At 51.1% G+C, this 15,946-nt stretch overlaps 1 protein-coding gene across 1 annotated transcript; it reads right to left on the minus strand.

The window, feature by feature from the left end:
• Positions 1-948: 948 nt before the first annotated feature.
• Positions 949-10,632, minus strand: LOC143956755 (uncharacterized). The gene is made up of 3 exons (XM_077466941.1): positions 9,847-10,632; positions 8,558-9,740; positions 949-1,921 (listed from the first exon to the last, which is right to left on the minus strand). Exons 1-3 carry the CDS (start codon positions 10,043-10,045, stop codon positions 949-951), a joined length of 2,355 nt encoding a protein of 784 aa, XP_077323067.1. The 5' UTR covers positions 10,046-10,632.
• Positions 10,633-15,946: the final 5,314 nt, after the last annotated feature.

A 15,946-nucleotide genomic window follows, 5' to 3' on the forward strand; every position in this document is an offset into this window, starting at 1 on the left:
GGGGAGGAAAAGGTACTTTATTTTCTCCTAGTGTAGTTACCAGCTGCTATCTCCCGGACTCTCCATCTCTTTTTCTGATGCTGCGCAGAGACCAACAGCACTCTGCACTGTAACCAGCGCTTCTGCTGGGGGGACATATACAAAGGTAGAGTTCAGCCGCTGGAGAGGGTATTATCCTCTCCCGGTTCTGTGACCAGCCACCGGGGCGACTTCTGACAGGGGCTGTCTTCCAAACCCTCCAAAAGCATACTGAGGCCTGGGCAGGGGCCAGTGGCACTCTTCCCCGTAGCCAGCGCTTCTGCTGGGGGCATAAACACTGGGGTAGTGTTCAAGTGCTGGGGAGGGGGGATTGCTTTCTCCATTTCTGGTAGGGATATCTGCTGCTGGGGAAACAGCTCCCTGAGATCATCTTTCGAATTCCCTGGATCTAACTCTGAGGTTTGGCAGAGGCCAGCGGCGCTCTGCTCCATCGCCAGCGCTTCTGCTGGGAAGGTGAACACTGGGGTAGTGTCCAATTGCTGGGGAGGTAGAATGGCTTTCTCCACTCCCGGTGGGGTTATCCGCTGCTGGGGAAACAGCTCCCAAAGATCAACTCTCTGACTCTCCGGATCCAATTCTGAGGGTGGGCAGAGGCCAGTGGCGTTCTGCTCCATCGCCAGCGCATCTGCTGGGGATATAAACACTGGGGTAGGGTCCAAGTGCTTGGGAGGGAGAATTTCTTTATCCACTCCTGGGGGGAATATCTGCTACTGGGGAAACAGCTCACTGAGGTCATCCCTCGGACTCCCTGGATCTAACTCTGATGGTGGTGGGCAGAGGCCAGCGGCGCTCTGCCTCGTAGCCAGTGCATCTGCTGGGGCACCAGATGCAATACTCTGGACTTGCTGCTGATCACCATCTGCCAGCCTTCCAACACCCGTCTCAACTCCCCCTTTCGAGACTTTTATGTTATTGTCTCATTGCCTGGGGAACCTCCGATGCGTTCCAGAATTCTAGCACTGCAAGTGCCCTCTGTATCATCGCCGCTTCTTCCATTGCGGTTAGGATGGGAAAACGTAGGGGCACCCCTGGCCCCATTTGCTCCACATCTTTGCAACTGTCCGCTATTTCTCCCAGGCAGTCCCAGGCAATGGGAGCCATGCCAGGCTGCTGATCACCGTCAAACAGCTGCTTGTAGGCAATCTCGAGCTCCCATTCCTGCTCAACCTGGAACTCCAATTCCTCCAGGTCACAAGCCTCTTCTGGGAGGTCCAGCACCTCATCTCTGAAGTCCAGGATGTCTTCCAGCCACCACTCCTCAACGCTCCCAAAGTCTGGGTCTCTGTACATTTTTTGATGGAGTAGCCCTACGCCCCCATAGCCAACGCCTTCTGTCAGGCTGCCATCTGCTGTACCTGGCCACAGTTGAGCCGTGAACCACCGGAGGGCTCTGTAGCTGACGTCCAGCCTCATCTCCTCCCGGACCAATCTTCTGAGCTCCGTCTTCCACTCATCTCGTGGTTGTTCCCTTAGGAACACCTCTCGCATATGGTACTGCGTCCAGTACATCTCTGTGGAGGAGGGAAGGATCTTCCCCTGATGGTGCCGCTCGTGGCTTAGCGTCTCTTGCCAGAGTTGCCGGCGGATCACATCCTCCCAGCTGAGCATGGTGTTCTCTGTCGCTGGTCCCCGATGTTTCTTCCGCATGCCTTGCAGCCTCCTCCCGAACTCCACTCTCATGCTGGCTGGTCCCGTATCGCTCCTCAGCGGGTGCCCGGACCTTGAATCCCAGTGGCGATTTGGATGTTCCGGACTGCAGGAGACATCCCACTTCTGCCACCACCGTGATGGATCTCGGATACCCCTGCTGAGCATCTCCGCCAGACCCGTGTCTCCTGTTCTCCAAACGTACCCGCAGCCTGCATATTCGCCATAATCAGCCCTTAACCCCTCAATCACGAGACAAGCCAAACAGGTGTTGAGGGTTAAATATGCAGAGTATAAACTCTTTATTAAGTTTCAAAAATACACTTTAAACACAGTTAGCGACACTCCCCTTAGCCTTCTCATAGAGGGGGGAGGGGACAAGGAAGAACCAATGGAAACTCAACATTTGTATATTCAAACAACTACAGTTGAAACACATTAAGGGATTATGATAAGCAGGCAGCCCCTCCTTACACATCCCCTGCTGAGATGTGTCTCCAGACCTTCTGTCTACATGACATGACCCAACACAATTAAACAAAGCAACAGGGGGGGGGGATGGGGGAGAAGGGATGCAGCATTACATTACATTATCTCAATGCCATTTTGTCCCAAAATATCATAGCCCCATGTTTTGGGAATACCGTCATCTTGTATATGTCTTTATCAGCTAAAAGTACATTGTTTGTGGAATAAAAGTATATATTTAGCATAGTGATAAAAAAGTGGTGTTGCGCTCCACACAAAAAACTAAATGAATTCAATAAATACCTAAATAAATAATCGCATACAGGATCTAAAATACACTTATGTGATTATTACAAATCAATTATTTCAAATTGCGCAACCTATTTAAAGTATATCAATGCCATTTATACATTATAAAACCATTATAAAGTGACCAGTATAAATATTCAAATCCAGGTAATACAAATATTCCTAATAAAGTGAAAATAGGTAGTGAAATCACAAAATAGTGATAATGAAAATACAAAAAGTATAAGATCCAAAATGTGTCTCAATCCATAAAGTGCATCCAGTGAAAAAAATGAAAAATAAAAAACAAATAAATAGTAAAAATAACAATAAAAAAGCACAATCCAAAAACGGAATTCTTAAAGTGTCTCTATTTATAGAAAAAAAGGCAATCCATATCAAGCCACGCAGTAAGTGCGTCCACACTGTGCTATATAATAGACTAGTTCCGTGGATGAAAGCAGGGGATAATTCCACCGGTGATCTCCCAGATCCTCAAGACAGGGGCTCACACACGGAGTGCAGTGGGTACCTTACCTCACTGCTGTCAGTTAAACAGCAATACGTTCCAATGGTTAGAATGTGTGTTCTCAGCTGGTGCAGGCACCCCAGGCAATCCCCTCTAGGTACTGAACCATGGACCATAGATCGCACCCAAAAAAGAGAGAAGGGGCTCCAATAGTGAAGTAATACCAGACGGACTTTATTATAAAAAGGACATAGTCCTGGGTATTAGAAGCGAAAGTTACAGCTTCCCCGATGAAGTCACGTGATCAAGGACGATACGCGTAGGATTGGCTTAGGAGGATACCGGAAGCGACGTCCGGGGTACGAACGAGGAGTTAGTTCGTTTTTTAGCTGTAACTTTCGCTTATAATTGTGCTACTAAATGTGAGTACTCAGGACTATGTCCTTTTTATAATAAAGTCCGTCTGGCATTACTTCACTATTGGAGCCCCTTCTCTCTTTTTTTGGTTATGATCTATGGTCCATGGTTGAGTACCTAGAGGGGATTGCCTGGGGTGTCTGCATGTTCTCCATGTGCCTGCGTGGGTTTCCTCCGGGTACTCTGGTTTCCTTCCACACTCCTAAGACATGCTGGTAGGTTAATTGGCTTCTGTCCAAAATTGGCCCTAGTATATGAATGGGGACCTTGGATTGTAGGCTCCTTGAGGGTAGGGACCAATGTGAGTGTGCAATGTACAGGCATAGGGGTAGACACTCGCTCAGGTTGAACTGGATGGACTGGTGTCTTTATTCAACCTTACTAACTATGAAACTATGAAACAATGTACACAGTGACAGTGGGTTCTGTCACAAGATGTATGGTCAGAAAGGGGGTAAATCCTTCTGGGGCTGAAGTGGTTAAAGAACTTTTATGTTATAGGATCTAATCAGGGTTTTTTTCTCAGAGAATAGGTGGAGAAACTCTCGTCTCCCAAGTTACCCCTTGTCTCCGCCTCCTACCCACCTCCAAGCACCATTCCTTGTCTCCACCTCCTACCCACCTCCAAGCACCATTTTTTGTCTCCACCCCCTACCCACCTCCAAGCACCATTCCTTGTCTCCACCCCTACCCACCTCTAAGCACCATCCCTTGTCTCTACCCCTACCCACCTCCAAGCACCATTCCTTGTCTCTACCCCCTACCCACCTCCAAGCACCATCCCTTGTCTCTACCCCTACCCACCTCCAAGCACCATTCCTTGTCTCTACCCCCTACCCACCTCCAAGCACCATTCCTTGTCTCTACCCCTACCCACCTCCAAGCACCATTCCTTGTCTCTACCCCCTACCCACCTCCAAGTACCATTCCTTGTCTCTACCCCCTACCCACCTCCAAGTACCATTCCTTGTCTCTACCCCCTACCCACCTCCAAGTACCATTCCTCGTCTCCACCCCTACCCACCTCTAAGCACCATCCCTTGTCTCTACCCCTACCCACCTCCAAGCACCATTCCTTGTCTCTACCCCCTACCCACCTCCAAGTACCATTCCTTGTCTCTACCCCCTACCCACCTCCAAGCACCATTCCTTGTCTCTACCCCCTACCCACCTCCAAGCACCATTCCTTGTCTCTACCCCTACCCACCTCCAAACACCATTCCTCGTCTCTACCCCCTACCCACCTCCAAGCACCATTCCTTGTCTCCACCCCCTACCCACCTCTAAGCATCATTCCTTGTCTCCACCCCCTACCCACCTCCAAGCACCATTCCTTGTCTCCACCCCTACCCACCTCCAAGCACCGTTCCTCGTCTCTGCCCCTACCCACCTCCAAGCACTGTTCCTTGTCTCCACCCCTACCCACCTCCAAGCACTGTTCCTTGTCTCCACCCCTACCCACCTCCAAGCACCATCCCATGTCTCCACCCACTACTCACCTCCAAGCACCATTCCTTGTCTCCACCCCTATCCAATTTTCTTTCTTTTTTTTAAGACACAAGCTGTACACGGCCCGGTGCCCAGATTCAATGGAGGTGGCAAGGAGAGAAGGGGGGAGTGAGGCTCCGTGCGGCCACATCACCCAGACTGTGGAACAGGTGAGCGTCTGTTTATTAAAAGTCAGCAGCTAAACTTTTTGTAGCTGCTGACTTTTAATAAACAGAAAAAGCCCAGAACTCGGCTTTAATAACATAACACAATGAGAGCAAAAATGACCAGTTACACTTACCGGTAACTGTGTTTCTGGGAAGTCTTCCAGGACGGCACCCTGAGAGATGACTGGTCCACCTGACAGGAAACACAATCAAAGAGGTTAAAAGCCCCCGCCCCTCCCCGTGCTCCTCAGTTGTGACAAAGTATTGACCCACACCAGTGCACGAGAGTGAAGAAAACCACACCACACCACCACACTCTATACCTTAATTTAAACCTAAAGAGAACGGGTGGGAAGTAGGCCTGCCGTCCTGGAAGACTTCCCAGAAACACAGTTACCGGTAAGTGTAACTGGTCATTTTCTCAAGTCGTCTTCCAGGACGGCACCCTGAGAGAGGAGCAAGTAGCTCAGGCCTACCTTAGGGCGGGACAACCGCTTGCAGGACCTTCCTGCCAAATGCCAGATCCTGAGGGGACAGTAACTCCACCCTGTAATGCCTCAGGAAGGTGTTCTGGCTTGTCCATGTAGCGGCTCTACATATCTGCTCCACTGAAGCTCCGGCCCTTTCTGCCCAAGAGGTTGCCAGAGATCGCGTGGAATGAGCTTTCAGGTCCCTAGGAACTGCATTACCTGACTGCTCATAGGCTAAAGCAATGGCATGCTTAATCCATCTAGCTATGGATGCTTTGGAGGCTTGTTGGCCCTTCTTTTGGCCAGAAAAATTAACTAAAAGATGGCTGGACCTTCTAAACTCCTTAACTTTTTCTAAGTAGGATAATAAACAACGTCTGACGTCCAGACAGTGAAAAGAAATTTCCCTCTCATTTTGGGGATTATTACAAAAGGAAGGTAGCACTACTTCTTGAGACCTATGGAACCTGGATGCTACCTTAGGGAGGTACAGGGGGTCCTGCCTAAGTATAACCCTGTCCTCAAATAAACGAAAGTATGGTTCCTTGACTGAAAAAGCCTGAATATCGCCTACTCTCCTGGCTGATGTAATAGCAAGCAGAAAGGCCAACTTAAAGGTGAGGATCCTGAGGGGGATCTGGTCTATTGGTTCAAAGGGGGGCCTTGTTAAGCCCTCTAACACCAAGGTAAGATCCCATGGTGGGAACCTAGACACCTGGACAGGGGACAACCTCTCTCTGACCAAAAGGAACCTCTTGATCAGAGGATCTAGTGCCAAGCGTCTCTCCAAAAAACAGGATAAGGCTGCGACCTGTGCCTTAAGTGTCTTGGTTGCCAACCCCTGCTCTGCTCCATCCTGGAGAAACTCCAGAATGGCCGGGATCTCTTGCTGTGAAGTCCCTCTCACCTGACACCAGCGAGAAAAAATCCCCCAGGTCTTAGCGTAAATACGCCTTGTGACCGGCTTCCTACTAAGGAGGAGAGTATCCACTACTCTGTCCGACAGGCCCTTCTCCCGCAGGTTCTGCCTTTCAAGAGCCAGGCCGTCAGCCTGAAGAAGCTGGGGTCTGGATGGCAAACTGGACCCTGAAGGAGAAGGTCGCGCCGAACAGGAAGGTGTAGAGGCGGGGCTATGGACCAACCCTGCAGGGCTGGAAACCAAGCTCTCTTGGGCCACCAAGGAGCTATCAGAATCAGGGCGCCTTCCGAGAGAAACAGCTTTTGAAGAACCCTCGGAATAAGCCCCATGGGGGGGAAGGCATAGGCCAACCGGAAGTCCCAAACCTGGGCCAAGGCGTCTATCCCCTCTGAGCCCCCCTCTCGGGCAAGGGAAAAGAATCTCTTTACCCTTCTGTTCTTTCTGCGGGCGAACAGATCTATCTCTGGATCGCCGAACTGCCGACATACCAGGGAGAATACCTCTGGATTCAACTCCCATTCTCCCTGAAGAATCGGCTGACGACTGAGATAGTCTGCCTCTACATTCAGGGACCCCTTTATGTGGACTGCGGAAATGGAGATAATCCGATGCTCCGCCCAACCCATGATCTCTAAAGATAGAGCCAGTAGAGTTGGAGATCTGGTGCCCCCCTGATGATTGACAAATGCCACTGCCGTGGCGTTGTCTGATAGGACCTGAACTTCCTGGTCCTTGATCCTCCTTTCGAAAGCCTTTAATGCCTCCCCGATGGCCAAAAGTTCTCGAAAATTTGAGGATGTCTTTCTCTGACTCACGTCCCAGGAACCCTGGGCTGTTAGATCCTCCAGGTGGGCCCCCCACCCCCAGGAACTTGCGTCTGTTGTTATCCTGAGCGGCTGAAGCTGACTCCAAAGGAGGCCCCCCTGAAGCCTCTGAGGGTGAAGCCACCAGTGAAGAGAATCCTTTACCTCGATCGGAATGGCCACTTCTACTTCTAGAGAAACCCCTTTCCTGTCCCAAGAGGAAAGGAGGAAGTGCTGGAGGGTCCTGGAGTGCAGCTGTGCCCAAGGAACTGCTGGGATAGCTGCCGTCATCAGGCCCAGCACCCTCATAATCCCTTTGTATGGAGATGTCTTTGCCTCTAACAGAGAAAGGACCGCTGAAATTATACCCTCTACCTTGCTCTGGGGTAGAACTAACTTCTGTTGCGCGGAATCCACCAGGAATCCCAGATACATTTTCGTCTGGGCCGGAATCAGTGAGGATTTTTCCTTGCTGATGATCCATCCCAGGGATTCTAAGGTCTCCACTACCCTGGCTAGATCCAAAAGGAGCTGATCCCGATTCTGATTGTAAATCAGAATGTCGTCCAAATAGGGAATCAGCGCTACTTCCTGGAGATGCAGGAAGGCCACTACTTCTGCCAGGATCTTTGTAAAAACCCTTGGACTGGATGCCAGCCCGAAGGGGAGGGCCGCAAACTGCCAATGCTGAACTCCCTCTGGAGAGGCAATTGCAAATCTTAGGAAGACCTGATGGTTCTGAAATATAGGGACGTGAAGGTAGGCGTCCTTTAAATCCAAGGTTACCATGAACACGTCCCTGAGAAGGTGTCTCCTGAGAGAATAAACACTCTCCATGCGGAACTTCTTGTACCGCAGGAAGACGTTGAGATGCCTTAGATTTATGATGAGGCGATATCTTCCTGAGGGCTTTGGTACCACAAATATATGGGAGTAGAACCCCTGACCCTGCTGGCCCTCTGGAACAGGCACTATGACCTCCTGCCTGGCCAGTTCTTCTATATTCTGTAGGACTCCTGCTGCCTTGCCAGGATCCCTGGGAAGGTGGGTCAAGAGAAATTTGGAGGGAGGAGGGGAAAGAAATTCTAACCTGTAACCCTCTTTTATGATCTGTAGAATATGGGGGCTCTGAGTGACCCTTTCCCACTGAGGGACAAAGTGGGAAAGCCTTCCCCCCACTGGAATGTCATTTGGAGGTCTTGTCGCTTGACTTCTGGCTGGAAAAGAGAATGCCTGACTTCTGCTTATCCTTCCCAGCCCCCCAACGTCTATTAGGGGAGACCTTTTTCTCCGAGAAGCGGTTCTTTGCCTGGGGGCCACGAAAAAACCTCTTCCTATCCCTCCTCGGTTTAGTAGGGAATTTCTTCCCCTTTTCGGTCGACCTAGCAAGGACTTGGTCTAGGCCAGCACCAAAAAGGAGGGAACCCTCAAAAGGGAGGCCACATAGACGGGTCTTAGATGAGCCATCCCCGTCCCAAGTTTTAACCCATAGGGCTCGCCGAGCCGAGTTTAGTAAGGCAGCAGACTTGGCGGTTGTGCGCACCGTCTCCACGGCCGCATCCGCTAGGTATGCAACAGCGCTGCCTACGACCTCCAATGAATCTAAGACCTCCTTAGACTTGGAAGTCTGGGAGATGTGGTCTATCAGCTTAGAGATCCACATGTCCGCATTTCTAGCGATGCAGGCTGAGGCCAACGCGGGGCTCATAGCCGACGCGTTGGCCTCCCAGGCCCTGCGCAAAATAGTTTCTGCCCTCCGATCCATCTGATCCTTGATGTTCCCAGTGTCTTCAAAGGAAAGATCGGATTGTTTAGAAACTTGTGCCAGGGAGGCGTCTAGCCTAGGAGTCTTGAAAAACTTCTCCTCATCCTCCTCAGTAAAGGGGCATCTACGCTTCCATGTTTTGTACTTTAGGAGCCTCTTCTCCGGATCCTTCCACTCCCTTAAGATAATATCTTTGAGTGCAGGATGTACCGGAAGAACCCTGGTCTGTGGTTTAATTAAGCCCCTATACATTTTGTCTTGGGCAGAGACCTGTGCCGTGGGCTCCTGAATCCCTTCAGAAGCGTAAACCGCCCTCAGTAGTCCCTCCATGTCATCGGCTGAAAAGATATGCCTGCTAGACCTGGAGTCCTCCCCCTCATCCTCCTCCTGGCTGTCCAACACACCCTCGTCCGAGAATCCCTGCCCATGGGATTCGGACTCATCCTCCTCCTCTGAATCCTGAGACTGGAGATACCTTGGGTTGTCTGCCCGCCGTCTAGACCCCCTAGAGGAAGCGGAGCCCTCCTGGGAGGAGGCGTCCTTGCTGGTGTGAGCCTCTGAATCCCTAGACTTAAGGGAGGACTGAAAGGCTTTCAGAGTGGACAGCATCTCAGTTTGTACTGTGAGAAACTTCTCCATTATCTGAGAGGTTTCCTTCCCTGTCAGCTTCTGTATACATTTAAAGCAGAAGGGTTTAGGATGATCTGGGGGTAATCTAGCATTACAGTTTCCACAACGCTTAGAGCGGGTGGAAGATTTCACGGGACGGCTGGCAACCCCAAGGGCAGTGGCATCGTCCCCTGAAACAAAAACATACAGGCATTACAATACAGCACTGTACCACCCAGAGGAGAAGAGTTGGGGTACCCTCCCCCATCTAAACCTCCGGCGGCCGGTCGGACTCACCCCCTGTGGTCTCCTCCATGGCCATGGACCCTGCGGGTCTCTCCTCACGTTCCATGCTGCTGGCACCAGTGAGCTTCTTCGGACAGCTAACACAGGCGAAGGCAGCCGGTCTGTGGGAGAAGTGGGCGCCTGCTCCTCCTGGATTTATGTCCCCGATTTGGCAAATCAGCTGTGAGGCTGAGGCTGTGGTTACCTCCATGCTGATACGGCCACCATTTTGCTGTAGACAGGAAATGACCCGAACTCTGAGCTCACTTCCTGTTCTGTGGAGGAAGTGATGTCATTCCTCCACCAAGCTCCAGGAAGATGGTGCCAAACCTCCCCAGAAAGCTGAGCACCTCTGCTGCAAAGGGGAGATACTGCCTCCAGCTGCACCAAGAACCCTCTGGATTGCTGGACCTGGAGTCTTCAGAGAGATACCCTGAGCCAAAAAGGGACACCAGGCTCCTTTTCTGCACGGCCACCGCACAGGTAAGGAGAGGAGAGGAAAATTGGCCCCTGAAGTTCTGGGTACACCACTGTACCCAGGGTCCTTCAGCGCTCAGGGGGGCTCTTCCAGTTTCTGCTGCCCCCCCTGAGGAAAATATAGGGGAACCCCCCAGGAAGGATGAGAACATCCTGCCAGACCTAGAGGCTTCCCAGGCATTAGGTCTGGCTCCCAGGGGGAGACCACCAGCCCCAGGCTTCGGGTCTAGGAAAAAATAACAAACGGTTTCGCTGTGGGGAAACACAATCAAAAACTGAGGAGCACGGGGAGGGGCGGGGGCTTTTAACCTCTTTGATTGTGTTTCCTGTCAGGTGGACCAGTCATCTCTCAGGGTGCCGTCCTGGAAGACGACTTGAGAAAAAGGAATTCCTTTCTGCTGTCATCGTGTTATGTTATTAACAATCAGCAATGAATGATCTGACCACTTGCCAACCGTCTCACGCCGATATAGGTTGGCAGAAGGGCTTTGCTGCGCAAAACCCTGTATGGGTATGTTGTACCCTTTAAGAGCCACTGGCGGGTGACCCGCGATCGCAGGCATGAGACCCAGCACAGAGATTTGTGTGTGTGTGTGTTGTAATATTGGGAGTTGTTTAACTCAAGTGTAGCACCCGCTAGCAAGACCAATCCACACCGGAAACTCAATTTCAGGGCTTTTTGACCCACTTTTATTAAAAAAAAGAAAATAAAGTGTCCATCAATAATTCCCACGCAGGGGTTTCAATTTCACAGCAGTAGTAGTAGTAAACGAAAAAATACCAAGCCACCTGGCTTTATGGCCAGCCGTACTGCCATTTGGGCTTTACCCTTCAGCCCTCTTGGCCATATAACAGAGATCACGGACTGTACCTCTTTTACTCTTCCTCACTGCTCATCCCACAGCTTTGGGCCCTCTGACTACCCCATGCAGACATGCATGCTTCTCCCTTGCTTGCCTGGACTGCTCGGGAGGGTGGAGCCCAGAACCGTGGTCAGGTGTCTACAAATAGACCAACGCACACCTGACCAGTCAGTGTGCTGGGGAATCCCAAAATCTGGACCCAGGACTGGGGATTTCATCCCACCCGGATCACTACGAAATCCCCGGGCTCCAGATCCCAAAACAGAATTTAGTAAATAATGAGGAAACTGAAAAGTCAGTTTCCTCCTAACGTTGCATGCTCACTGGAGCCCCTCAACCCGCCTGGTTGAAAATACTGGGTCCATACACTGGTGGGGTACCACACTACCACATATCCCCCCCCTGCACCCACCATAGCAGTTGGGACACCTCTGTGCTGGCCATCAGCTACGTAGACCAGACCCTTTTTTTGGGTGTGCTTCCAGGCACGCCCTACCCTGGATCGCAACGGGGTCCTACAGTTCTGTATCCTCAGCCTACCCCCTCTGTCCTTGGGGTTCCTGAGCTCACGTTTATTTTCTGGTGGCCCACCGCCTTTCCTGCTACTTCCTTTCAACTCAGTTTCCAGATTCCGTAGGGAACCTGCTTCAGACACTACACCTGATGAGGAACTACCTTTTCCCTCACTGGTACCTGTTTTCCCCATCACAAAAGGTCTCTTGGGTTTACCAACTCCTTTGCCTTTACCCTTGACCACCAACTCCCCAGAGTTCAAAATCTGTGTATCACGCTCATTTTCCAAGAAATTATTCATGTTCATATCAAGGCCATTATTTACACGAACATTGAGGAATACACCACCATTTCTCCAATTACCAATACTGTCAGTTCTTTCTTGCTCGGGATTTGTTAGGGCCAGGCCCAAGGAGGGACAACACACAGGTGAGCAGCTATCCCCTATGGGATCTTCACAAGGCTTCACTTCACCTGTTGTCCAAATCTGTGAGGGCAATTGTCCTAACAATTGACATTGAACAACGCATGACCTATTTTCACCAGTACCAAGCTTTGCCAGCTCACCCTTTTCCATGTCACGATTTTTGTTCCTCTCCATTCTATATTTGAGAGCGTCTCCGGGTACCCAAACTTGTACCTCTCTGCAGGTGATAGACCGAATCTCTGCTTTTGCCGTGTCCATATCTGGCCCTTCCTTCTTACGAGGTCTAGCGGGTGAGGCAGTATCCACACCATTTACTATACCCTGCTCAGCCGCACCTCGGACTGCACCAGCAGACATGTCTATCACATGTCTATCACCGAACCAGGCGGAGAGACCTCTGATGTCTCCAGCAGCCCCCTAGAGCACCTTCCGTACTGAACCGTATCCGGAAGCACTCTCACAGGGAACTGTGACATCACTTTCCAGACTATTAAGCACCATACCACCCAGTTCCACTGGTGATTAATGTTACCCAGCACCGCTTGCATTACCTGGCTCCACCCTTTGGTACCATGCAGCATTACCACATCTGACTGTAACAGAGGCACCCAGGTATACAAGGAATGTGCTTTCATCAGTCCAAGCAGTTCCACTAGCATATCTGTAAATTCTACACACTTCACATCAATATGCTAAACATTTTTGGGGACCTTTCCCTTATCAGAGACATAGAGGGGCTCATTCACTTCAGCGTGAGGGCCCACAACATTTAAGGGGGCCTCCACCTCACTGGAGGTATCCATCACCACCTGATGCTCCTCTGGAACACTGTTAGATGCAGGTCTCCCATTCATCCCCTCTAACTCACCAATAAGCCTCTGCAAGTCAAAATTCATTACCGTGTCACCTTGACACTTGACATTTAGCGGCTGGGTTGTGAGCACCACATCTGCCATGCATGCGCCCTGATCTGGTCCTTCCGACTGCAGGGAAACATCCCTTGCAGTGACCAACGCACCCTCAACCATCGGTCGCTCTGCAATCTCCCTGTCTGGCATAGCAATTGTATTCACACCCCTGTCGCCCAACATAGCCTTGTCTAACATGGCTAGCAATTGTTTGGCCCAAAGGTCCCAATCCATTGTGCTTCCATTATGAGGGCTCAGCAGCACCTCATCATCTGCTTTAGGAGGCACCTGGGATTCTGCAGCACAATCAATACCTTTGTCAGTTCTATATAAATCACATTTTGACAACATGCTTTTACTCTTTGCTAATGCTTCAAACAAGGCAGGCTGCAATACACCATCACCACCTTGCTTCTGGGGTGCTAACACACTCAGCTGTGTACCTTCAGCTTTGTCCAGTGGACTTAACCCTTTACCATCAGCATTCATAGACATAGCAGTGTTATAAGCTTTAACGGGCTGTTTTTGGTCAGTACACTCAGCACCCCGTGTACCGCTCAGTACACCACCCTTCCTCTCCAAAGGCATTATTTTGGACATTAGGGCGGCTTCACAGTTGTCCTGGGAAACCACGTGCCTCACCACTGCAGGCTCCTGGTAGGTTTCCCTGGGCATCTCTGTAGCACCAGTCACAAGGGAACCTGGCACACAAACTGTATTGGTCACCCCTAGGTTACCACTTCCAGCACTCTGGTGGATTACACCAGGCACACACAGAGTCCAGTCTTTGAGTTCTTAACCTTGCTGCAGGTTGAGCTTCAACCTGTGTCCAGGGCTGGACTGGGACAGAAATTTGGCCCTGGACTTCATCCAGACCCGCCCACTTAAATTTTGAGCACAGATTTTTTTTTTCCCATCAGCACCCCCTTACATCAGAGTGTCCCATCACCAGCCCCCTTACAACAGAGTGTCCCATCACCAGCCCCCTTACATCAAAGTGTCCCATCACCAGCCCCCTTACATCAGAGTGTCCCATCACCAGCCCCCTTACATCAGAGTGTCCCATCACCAGGCCCCTTACATCAGAGTGTCCCATCACCAGGCCCCTTACATCAGAGTGTCCCATCAGCAGCCCCCTTACATCAGAGTGTCCCATCAGCAGCCCCCTTACATCAGAGTGTCCCATCAGCAGCCCCCTTACATCAGAGTGTCCCATCAGCAGCCCCCTTACATCAGAGTGTCCCATCAGCAGCCCCCTTACATCAGAGTGTCCCATCAGCAGCCCCCTTACATCAGAGTGTCCCATCACCAGCCCCCTTACAACAGAGTGTCCCATCACCAGCCCCCTTACATCAGAGTGTCCCATCACCAGCCCCCTTACATCAGAGTGTCCCATCACCAGCCCCCTTACATCAAAGTGTCCCATCACCAGCCCCCTTACATCAGAGTGTCCCATCAGCAGCCCCCTTACATCAGAGTGTCCCATCACCAGGCCCCTTACATCAGAGTGTCCCATCACCAGCCCCCTTACATCAGAGTGTCCCATCGCCAGCCCCCTTACAACAGAATGTCCCATCGCCAGCCCCCTTACAACAGAATGTCCCATCGCCAGCCCCCTTACAACAGAGTGTCCCATCGCCAGCCCCCTTACAACAGAGTGTCCCATCACCAGCCCCTTTACATCAGAGTGTCCCATCAGCACCCCCTTACATCAGAGTGTCCCATCAGCACCCCCTTACATCAGAGTGTCCCATCAGCACCCCCTTACATCAGAGTGTCCCATCAGCACCCCCTTACATCAGAGTGTCCCATCAGCACCCCCTTACATCAGAGTGTCCCATCAGCACCCCCTTACATCAGAGTGTCCCATCAGCACCCCCTTACATCAGAGTGTCCCATCAGCACCCCCTTACATCAGAGTGTCCCATCAGCACCCCCTTACATCAGAGTGTCCCATCACCAGCCCCCTTACATCAGAGTGTCCCATCACCAGCCCTCTTACATCAGAGTGTCCCATCACCAGCCCCCTTACATCAGAGTGTCCCATTACCAGCCCCCTTACATCAGAGTGTCCCATTACCAGCCCCCTTACATCAGAGTGTCCCATCAGCAGCCCCCTTACATCAGAGTGTCCCATCAGCAGCCCACTTACATCAGAGTGTCCCATCACCAGCCCCCTTACATCAGAGTGGCCCACTGAGCCATCGGCCCACTGGGAAACTCCTGGTAGTCCCGATGGCCAGTACATGCCTGCCTGTGTCTCCCCACTACTCAGGGTAGCACACTGCAGCAAGTCAATTTTTAAACCTTCTGCTGATCTCCCAGCCGGATATACTCCCACTTCACTGGAATCAGTCCCACAAACTGCAAGAGTCTTACCATAACCTGTAGCAGGTAACTGGGTCTTCATTTGAGTACGTTGTCTCTCCTTTATCACACTTTTAGCGGGCAACTCTCCCTGGTTGCCATGGAACGAAACTGCAGCAGACACTTCTGACTCCTTAGCACCCCCTGCAAACACAACAGGTACATCCTCACTGTTGCCAGAGGTGACTGAAAACACGTTTGCACAAAAATCTGGGCTTGCGGACAAAGACTTCTGCCCAGTAACCACATCTCCAGGCATGTTCCATAACCTGGGACAAGAAAAAATTCCATGCTCCAGTTGACCACATTCCAGGCATGGTACATTTCTGCACATATCTTTAGTGGGACGCCACTCCACATCTCCACTGTAGCTCCTCCTTCCAGTTAACACCCATTTCTTGTTGCTAAGGGAGATGGCACTCTTCCAGCTGTACTTTGACTCTCCCAAATGCAGCGATTTTGCACTCCTTGAAGCATTGTTGTTTTCACCTTGCCACAATCCTCTGCAGGCAATACTTTTCTCATGTGGTGGTCTGCAGCCTTGAAATTACCACTGT

The sequence above is a fragment of the Lithobates pipiens genome, unplaced genomic scaffold, assembly GCF_037356315.1.
Source record: "Lithobates pipiens isolate NorthernLeopardFrog02 unplaced genomic scaffold, aLitPip1_a1.2 Scaffold_41, whole genome shotgun sequence".
NCBI classification, from domain to species: Eukaryota; Metazoa; Chordata; class Amphibia; order Anura; family Ranidae; genus Lithobates; species Lithobates pipiens.

What these genes read in the sequence shown, in the direction of transcription:
- LOC143956755 (XM_077466941.1), bottom strand. Translation starts at nt 10,045, where the DNA reads ATGGAGGTAACCACAGCCTCAGCCTCACAGCTGATTTGCCAAATCGGG. An exon ending in CATGGAGGAGACCACAGGGG is followed by an intron (nt 9,741 to 9,846) that starts GTGAGTCCGACC and finishes TTTTTGTTTCAG; the next exon opens with GGGACGATGCCACTGCCCTT. An exon ending in CTAGACCAAGTCCTTGCTAG is followed by an intron (nt 1,922 to 8,557) that starts GTCGACCGAAAA and finishes TGAGGGGTTAAG; the next exon opens with GGCTGATTATGGCGAATATG.